The sequence below is a fragment of the Calidris pugnax genome, unplaced genomic scaffold (assembly GCF_001431845.1).
Source record: "Calidris pugnax isolate Ruff unplaced genomic scaffold, ASM143184v1 scaffold247, whole genome shotgun sequence".
NCBI lineage: Eukaryota > Metazoa > Chordata > Aves > Charadriiformes > Scolopacidae > Calidris > Calidris pugnax.
The window spans coordinates 2,218,690-2,227,272 of NW_015090980.1; the positions used below are offsets into that span (position 1 = coordinate 2,218,690).

General features: G+C 65.7%; 2 protein-coding genes across 3 annotated transcripts in view; both read left to right on the plus strand.

Annotated features, from left to right (window-relative positions):
• The first annotated feature begins 274 nt into the window (after positions 1–274).
• On the plus strand, positions 275–6,561 carry CDHR4 (cadherin related family member 4). Of its 2 annotated transcripts, none has more exons than XM_014953496.1 (21): positions 275–403; positions 546–616; positions 957–977; positions 1,136–1,332; positions 1,404–1,566; positions 1,654–1,739; positions 1,865–1,963; positions 2,419–2,522; positions 2,595–2,731; positions 2,806–2,971; positions 3,066–3,216; positions 3,437–3,539; positions 3,773–3,988; positions 4,069–4,208; positions 4,299–4,443; positions 4,518–4,723; positions 4,804–4,943; positions 5,038–5,073; positions 6,040–6,106; positions 6,199–6,229; positions 6,354–6,561. In XM_014953496.1, the coding sequence occupies exons 1-21, from the start codon at positions 354–356 to the stop codon at positions 6,407–6,409; spliced, it is 2,385 nt and encodes a 794-aa protein (XP_014808982.1). In that variant the 5' UTR covers positions 275–353; the 3' UTR covers positions 6,410–6,561. The 2 variants fall into 2 exon arrangements, with proteins under 2 accessions (XP_014808982.1, XP_014808983.1); XM_014953497.1 differs by having other exon boundaries at positions 1,868–1,963.
• Positions 6,562–8,300: 1,739 nt separating this feature from the next.
• The window catches only part of LOC106894698 (inositol hexakisphosphate kinase 1-like), a 33,979-nt gene continuing 33,696 nt past the window's right edge, over positions 8,301–8,583 (plus strand). Inside the window, exon 1 of the mRNA XM_014953532.1 lies at positions 8,301–8,415. The gene's annotated coding sequence lies outside the window, so the exon portion shown is untranslated. The remainder of the gene's footprint in view (positions 8,416–8,583) is intronic.

Sequence of the window (8,583 nt, forward strand, 5' to 3'; positions counted from 1 at the left end):
AGAGGCAGGACCCGCTCGGCAGCACCGCAGGGGAACCGGGGGTCCCGGGGACGGGAAGGCTGGGCGGGAAGGAGGGCAGCCCCGTTACGGGGCACCGGCGGCCACCGGGCTGCCCAAAGAGGTTTGAAACTTGGAGGAGGGAGAGGTGACCCCGTGCTCCGCCAGCGCCTATTAATTGGGGCGCTAATAACGCTTAATAGGAATTCCGGTAGAAGCGGCTCTGGTTTGCAAATGAAGGAGAACATGGCCAAAAATTAGCTCCTGGCTAATTTTCCCGGTTTTCCCTGAGTGGTGCTGCAGTGCGGTGCGGCGGCAAAACCCCCACGGAGGGAGCGTCGCTGCCCGCCTGCCCCATGGCAGCCAGGACTGGCACCCGGGGCACGGCCAGGGGCTGGTGGCAGAGGTGTGCGGGAGCTGGGGGCACGGGGGGGCCGTGCCCTGTCCTTGCCCTGGGGCTGGGCTGGCAGCCACGAATGGCCAGCGTGACGCTGGGCCAGGGTGGTGCCCAGCACCCCTGGCAACGGGTTCCGGCTTGTCCCAAACAGGCAGCGAGCCATGGGCATGCACGGACGCCTCACCTTCCTCCTCCTCCTCCTCCTTGGTCTCTGTGCCCCAGGTAGGCACTTGAAGGTTGGGGGACACCCTTTGCCAGGCCCTGGGTGGGGGAGTGAGGGGAGGGGGACAGGGAATAGGTCCCCCCAGGTTGCCCCCTGTGCCTGAGGCTGGCCACAGGATGGGCAGAGGGGCCAGCAGCTGCCTGGTTGGGTTCAGGTGGGGAGGGGACATGGCTGGGGTGATGGCCAGGGTGTCCTCAGGTCATCAATGGGGCATTGCCAGGGCATAACTGGGCCACCTTGGGGGCATCTCTGGAGCATCACGGGGGCATCTCTAGGGCCTCCCCAGGGCGCTGCCAGGGCACACCCGGGCAGGCGAGGGTGACACTCTCCTCTTTGCAGGGACTTTCGTCAGAGCAACAGGTAAGAGCCAGATGCCCTGGGTTACTGCTGTACCCTGCGAGGAGACCCTTGCCCACAGGGTTGCCCAGGTGCAGGAGCAGGGCTCCCTAAGCACGGCTGGACGAGCCGTTGGTGGCACTGGCCTGGTGCGAGGCCAGTCCCCGTGGGTCTCCTGACAGCCCTACATGATCTGCCTCTTGTGGTGGCCCTGAGCGAGGAGGCAGCACCAGGCACCCGCGTGGCTGAGGTGACCGTGTCCTGCAGCAACGCGAGCGGCAGCCCCAACGTCACCCTGCATGGCGTGGAGCCCGGCCACCCCTTCAACCCCATCGCCATCAGCGCCGACCCCACAGCCACCACCAGGTTTCGGGCAGAGGTGCGGCTGGGGGACGGGGTGCGGGCCAGGAGCCCACGGGCACCCTGCTGAGCACCATGTCCCTGTGGCAGGTGACACTGCGTGCCGGTGCGGAGCTTGATGCCCACCGGGTGAACCAGTACACCCTGACCCTGCGAGCCGCCTGTCCCGGTGAGGAGGAGGTAGAAGAGAGACTCTTTGTCCGGGTGACAGCGGGGCAGGTGCTGCGCTGTGATGCCCCCTTTGCCAGCACAGGTAGGAGATGGGGAGAAGGGGGTGCAGGGTGGCAGGGGCCGTGGGTGCCAGCCGGCACTGGGGTCCCATGGCCATGCTGTGCCGCAGGGGGAGATGTGGTGCGGGTGTCAGCGGACGTGGCACCCCGGACACCCCTGTACGTGGTGCTACCACAGCCGCTCGGGGGGCTGACGGTGAGTGGTGGCTGCCCCGGGCTCCCACAGCCCCCACAAGCAGGGGCAGCTTTGGGGACAGTGGGACACTGGGCATGGTGGGGGGGACAGTGGTTGCCACCCTCCTCCTGTTGCCTGTCTCTCAGCAGTTCAGGCTCCGAAACCCAGACACGCCACTCACGCTCACCCACCGGGGCCTGGTGCTGGCTCCTGCAGGTGGCTTCGACCCCAGCAAGGACACCCAGGTGAGCAGCAGTGTCCCCAAGCTGTCACAGCCACCTCAGCCTGCCTGAGCTTAGCCCCTCACTGTCACTGCCCACAGCTCTCTGCATCCTGCTCCTCCCATCGGGCTCCCATCTCCCCCCCACCAGCCCTGGGAGTCCTCCAGCCCTGTTCCTGTCCTTTCTCCCATCTGCTTCTGCATCTCGAGTCCTGTCCCAATCCTGTCCCTATTTCCATACCCATTCTGGTCTCCAGCTTGTCCCCATCTCCATCTCCAACCCTATTCCCACCCCTGGTCCTGCTTCAAGTCTTGTCCCCCTTCCTTTTCCTGTCTCTGTTCCTGTCCCCCAAAGGGGACAGGAACATCCATCCCTATTCCTGTCCCTGTCCCTATGACTATCCTCATCCCCATCCCTCTCTCCGTCCCCATCCCTGTCCCTCGGGGCTGTCCCACATCTGCCCCCACGCTGCCCCACAGACATTCAGGCTGGAGATCGAGGTGACAGACCGCCATGGGCACAACTGCAGCGGGGCTGTGACGGTGGAGGTGCTGCCATCGCGCCGTCCCACTGTCACCTTCCTGTGAGTGGGGCTGGGCCGGGTGGGGGGTACTGGTGTCACCAGGCCGTACCACGCTGCCCATCTTGCCTGCAGCGAGCTGCAGCGGGAGGTGACAGTGCCGGAGGGCACCAGACCCTTGGAGGTGGTCACACAGGTCCGCGCCAGCGGTGACAATGTCCGCTATGCCATCCTTGCTCCTGTGGCACCCGTCCTCTTCACCATCAATGAGAGTGAGTGGGGTGGCGGGGGTCCTCAGGGCCACCCTGTCCCCGTGCCCGGCGCGAGGCTGTGCCTTGTCCCACAGTGACGGGTGAGATCCGCAGCACCGGCCGGCTGAAGGTGGCCCACACACGCCTCTTTGTCCGGGCTTACAACGCCCTGCGCCCCGCCGACAGTGACACCGCCACCCTCAACATCACCGTGCAGGGGACGGACCGCTGGGCCCTGAGCTGCGCCCCCGCCATCTCCGTGTACGGTTTTGGGGGGAGAGTGGGGTGTGGGGAATGCCACTCCGTCCCTTTGACGTGGGGGACGGGAGCTGAGGCGCTAGCCACCCTGCCACAGGTCCCAGGTGCCCGAGACGGTGTCCCCTGGTGAGACCTTGGTGACACTGAGGTGCACTGACCCCACCGGCACGGAGGACTGCCTGCGCTACGCCCTCGAGGGGTCCCCCACCTCCCTCTCCCACTTCCACATGGAGGGGCCACGGCTGCAGGTGAGGGGGCCATGGGCTGTGTCCAGGACCTGCAGGTCAGTGGGGACCCTCTGACATGTGCTGTCACACCAGGACCTGGGCTGGGGGTCCTGGGCACCTCTAGCCCCCCCCCAGGCCTGCCTATTCTACCCCCCACACACCCTCTCTGGCTTCCCCGGCATCACAGCATTGCAGGGGCTCCCTGGTTCCTCTGTGTGACCCCCCCACCTTGGCTCGGCAGGTCAACACCACCCTGGACTATGACTCGGAGGCCATGGCTGCTGTAGGCTTCCAGTTCACGGCCACCATCGTGGTGACAGCGGGTGGCCAGCCCCCGCGGAGTAGTGAGTGCCTGTGTCCCCCAAGGGGTGCCCAGAGTGTGGGAAAAGGCCCTTCCCTACCCCAAAAATCCAGCAGATCACAGAGGAAACATTCCTTCTCTGCTGCCCCAGAGATGCCCACCCCAGGAGTGGTGTCACCATCCCCGTGTCCCCCAGACTCTCCGGGGGGATGACGCCCAGCCCAGTGTGGGCTGTGGGGTGGTGCCAGCGTGGCTGAGCCACCTTGTGCCACACAGCCCGTGTGCCCGTGCTTGTGATGGTGACACCCGTCAATGAATTCACACCGACATGCCCCAGCAGTGCCGACTTCACCGTGCTGGAGACGGCGGCTTTTGGCAGTGCCGTGGGGCGTGTGGTCGGCACCGACCGTGACTACCCACCGAACAGCCTCGAGTACAGCCTGGAGGGGGGCACTGGCCCCACACAGCCCTTCTCCATCGACACACGCACTGGTGAGCACCCAGCCCTTTCCCCAGCACCTGACATGCACCCCCCCCTCCCAGCACCCATGGGTGCTCATGCTGCCCCACAGGCGAGATCTGGGTGGTGGGACCCCTCGACTACCAGCGGCACAAGAGCTACAGGCTGACGGTGCGGCTGACGGACACCCGCAACGACCTGGACCCGACAAACCGGCGGAGCCGCCTGTGCAACGTGCTCGTCCGCCTGCAGGTATTGGGGGCAAGCCCGGTGGGTGCACCACAGTGGGTGCAAGCACCATGGGTGCCATACCATCTCCCCTCCACCCCCACTGCCGGGCAGGCCGTACTGAACCAGGCACCAGTGTGCACCCCTGAGGTGCAGGAGCTTCAGATCACAGCCGGATTGGGTGGCCGCCAGCCCGTCACCCGCCTGGCGTGCCAGGACAGCCCCGGTGGCGCCGCGCTGACATACGCCATCGCTGGAGGTGAGGAGTGGTTGAGCCACAGCACATCCCAGCCCCTCACCATGGTGTGGCACTGAGCAGACCCTCTCGTCCAGGCAACGAAGATGGGCGCTTTCGGCTGGAGGGGAACACCCTCTTCTACCTCCCCGATGACCTAGCTGAGCCCCGCACCTTCATGCTGCTGGTGGAGGTGTGGGGCAGCCCCAGTGTCCCCCGCCGCAGCACCGTGGTGCCACTGGTGGTGCACATCACCCCCCGGACCACCCCGGTGCCACCCAGCAGCACTACCACCCGGCACACGGTGAGCAGAGCCAGGTGGTGGTCCTGGGTCCATCAGGCCCCCTGGACCTTCTGTGTCCCCTCACCCCCCTGCCTCTGCAGACGCTGCAGAAGGAGCCGCTGGTCATCACACGCACGGAGGAGATGTGGCACCCACCAGCCTGGTTTGTGGCCGTGCTGACCGTCACCAGCGCCCTGCTGCTGGCCACCCTGGGCTGCACGGCCCGGAGCCTGCTGTGCCGGTGAGCCCTGGCCCCATGGGGCTGCACAGCGTGGGATGGCACGGTGCAGTGGGCAAGGCCAGGGGCTCATGGCTGCCCTCTGCTCCTTCCGCAGCCACCGAGCCCCTGGCAAGCTGCTCGTGGACCAGAGGTGGGTGCTGCATGGATGAGTGGTTGTGTCAGCAGCGAGGGGCAGCCATGTGTGTTGGCACAGGTTCCTGTCATGTCCTCGCAGGCAGCCGCAGCGCATGGGGGGTGTTTAATGCACCCCAAGTCTTGGCTGTGGTCTGTGGGTCACTGTGCCAGGGAGCCATCTCCACCCCAGGGTGCAGCCATGGGTGCAGAGACGGCGATTTGGCCGGGGGACAGCCACGACAGGGGTCAGGCTGAGGTGGAAAATCTGTGGTGGGCATGGTGGGATGGCCACCAGTGCCCACCACAGGGTTGGTGCTGGGGCCACTGCAGCTCACCAGGGGAGTCCCAATTTGCCGGGGAAGATGCCCCGGGTAGGAGGTGAGCAGCCTGCACATCCCCCGGGGGGATGAACCAGGGGTGAGAGGCGGCAGACAGAGAGCCTGAGGAGGCACTGGAGCCAGCCCAGCCTGCGCCGGGCGCCTGCATGGTGAGAAGGCGGTGTGCAAGCCCGCGGGCAGGACAACAGCCACCTCCAGCAGCGTAACCACCCCAGGGTGATGCACGGCTGGATCCACGTTCGTTGGTGAGGTGGGGACACAGGGCTTGGTGGCGACCAGGAAAGGGAGAAGATTCAGGCTCAGCCCCTGCAGGGAGCACTGGCAGCAAAGGGGGGCTCCAGCTCCCCCGGCACAGCACCCTCTGAGCACCGGCACGTGGGGGAACAAGCAAATGAGGTGGCACTTTTTGGGCATTGTTGAAAGGTAGTGGTGCTTGGGGAAACATGGCCCCTGCCGCAGTTCCCTTCAGTGCCCAAGGGACACAAGGGCTGGGTAAGGGGACAATCAGGTAGGTGGGTCACAGGCTCGATGGGGCACAGCTGGCCATCGGTGCAAACCTGACTGGCAACCTGCTCCTGGCATCATGGGGGCCCATCACTGTCACTGACGGCGTGCCCTCCCCTCGCCTCCTCTTCCCTCCGCAGCTCCTGGGATGTGGTGGAGCAGAAGGGTGGCAAAGAGGAGCGGGGCCACCCCGACACCAGCAGCCCGGTAAGTGTGTGCCACGGCAGCCAGAGCGGGTGCCCCACCAGGGCTGTGGGGGAGCACCCCAGGGCCCTCAGCACCCTCTCCCATCTGCACAGGGGCAGTTCGATGGCCGTGCCCAGGACCCACGTGAGTGCTCTGTCCCACAGCCCTTGTATCCTCAGGCTGCGTCCCTCAGGGCAGAGGGACCTGGGGGACAGGAGAGATGGGCGCTGGGCAGCGATGCCTGGCTGAATCCTGCCTCCCCTCTCAGGCACCGGCAGGGATTATCTCTTCAACAGCGTGACTGGGGCACGGCGCTGGATCTGAGCGGCTTGACCCGGAGAAGGGCTCCCCGAGACCCAGAGCTGCCCATGGGCTGTGCCAGGCAGAGCGCTGGGCACCAGCAGACACCCGGCGCAGCCCTCAGTCCTGGGAGGAGGAGGAGAGCCCTCCTCCATGGCTGAACTTGCTGCCAGCATCGACCCAATAAACGGTGGCAGAGATTGCACCCGCTGCCGTGATTGCCGTAGGGAGTGCCGTGGCTGAGCGGTCCCGCCGGTGGCTGTCCTGTTGCAGTGGTCATTAATGCCAGGGACATTGGTGGCACGACCCAAGAACTGGACGGTGGTTACGGCGGCACCAGCCCTGGGCTGGGGTTGTCACTTCAAAAACCACACCGAGGGCTTTGGCAGGGTCTGCCCTGCTCACGGCAGCGTCTCCATAGCCTCCGGACGTGACCCAGACGGGGCAGTCCTCTGGAGAGACACAAGCTGGGGCAAGAAGAGCTGGGGCAAGAGGCTGAGGGGAGACCTTATTGCACTCTATAACTACCTGAAGAGGGGTGTAGAGAAGCGGGGGTCAGTCTCGTCTCCCAAGTCACAAGAGATAGAACAAGGGGAAATGGCCTCAAGTTGTGCCAGGGGAGGTTTAGATTGGATATTAGGAAACATTTCTTCACCGAAAGGGTTATCCAGTATTAGAATAGACTGCCCAAGGAAGTGGTTGAGGTACCATCCCTGGAGGTGTTCAAAAGATGGGTTGACATGGTCCTCGGGAATATGGTTTAGTGGCTTGTTTTTTTCTTATTTATTTTTTTTGTCAGAGTTAGGTTGATGGTTGGACTAGATGATCTTTAAGGTCCCTTCCAACCTAGACGATTCTATGATTCTAAGAAAACTCCATCACCGGGTGACTCTGAGAAACTTTTGCCCCTGTCCCGTGTCCCCCTCCAGCTCTGCCTTGCTCAGGTGGGAGGAGCAGCCAGGCGGCGGAGGGGCCGGGTTTCTTAATGGGGAGGAAAAGCAAATTAGCAGTGCGGGAAGAGTTAGCAGGGCCTGGGGAAGGGCGGGAGGGCTTTGAAGGAGTCAGTGAGGGCGGGGAGGTGGGAAACCGGGTATTTGAATTTCAAAGAAGCGCGCCTCGGGATAATGAAGCGGGATAAGAGGAAAGAGACTAATTTAGGGGCTAAAGGGGAGGAAGGCGGGGGGGCGGGCAGGAGCCAGCCCTGGGATCGCACAGGGAAGCGGGGACACCTCTGCGGCTTTGGCTGGGGCCTTGCCCTGAGCCCACAGGAACCGTGACCGCTGGGGAATCCAACCTTTTACGGCACGGGCTCGGTGTGCGAACACGTTCCGCCCGCTGCCCCGGGGGGCCGGCCCGGCCTGAGGAGCACCCCCCGGGGGGCTAGGCCGCGGCGGGGGTAAGCTGTGTTTAGCCAGCCCTAACCCCCGCGCCAACCGGAACCAGGCCGCCCCCGGGCTCTGCCGCGCTCCCCCGAGGCCCCGGGGGAAGGCGGAGAGCGGCGGGCGGAGATGTGAGGCGGCTCATACCGGCGGTGGAGAGGGGACAGAGCGGAGCCATGGCGGAAAGCCCGCCCGCTCCTCACCCCGCCGCCCCGCCCGCGCGCTCCCGCCGCCCCTACCCATTGGCCCAGCGGCTCCCCGCGGGTAGCCAATGAGGCGGCGCAGAGCCCGCGGGGAGGCGGGGCACCGGCGGGCGTCACGTGTGCCTAACGTGCGTGGCCGTCCGGAGGCAGCCGGCGCAAGGAAAAGGGGGCGGGGCTGTTCTGCGCTTGAGTGACGGCTATTTGAACCTATCAGCGTTGCTCGAGCGCCCTCGGTGGGAGGGGCTGGGCTCTGGCTTGCGGCCGGCGGCGGCGGGGCGGGATTTGGACGGCGCGGTTGCTATGACGGCCAGCATCGGGGCCCCGCCCCCTCGGGCGCCGCCATCTTGTTGTTGATTCGAACGGCGGGGAGCGGGCGGCGGGGAGTGGAGTGGCGGCGCGGGCGGCTCGGTGTCGCCAGCCCCCGGCCGGGCAGGCAGGACCCGCCCCGGTGAGCCATCAGTGAGGCCTAGGGCCTGGGGGTAGGCTGAGGGGCGGCAGGGCTGAGCCGGGCGCGGTGCCGTGAGGGGAGGGAGAGAGAGAGCGCCGGGCGCGGTGCCGTGAGGGGAGAACCGGGCGCGGCCCCGTGAGGGGGGGATGGGAGACGGGAGAGCCCGGC

Excerpts from the sequence above, each read along its gene's own strand:
- CDHR4 (XM_014953496.1), top strand. The coding sequence starts at position 354 with ATGGCAGCCAGGACTGGCACCCGGGGCACGGCCAGGGGCTGGTGGCAG. Across the intron at positions 1,964-2,418 it reads ACCCCAGCAAGGACACCCAG|ACATTCAGGCTGGAGATCGA; the intron begins GTGAGCAGCAGT and ends GCTGCCCCACAG. Across the intron at positions 3,989-4,068 it reads CTCCATCGACACACGCACTG|GCGAGATCTGGGTGGTGGGA; the intron begins GTGAGCACCCAG and ends GCTGCCCCACAG.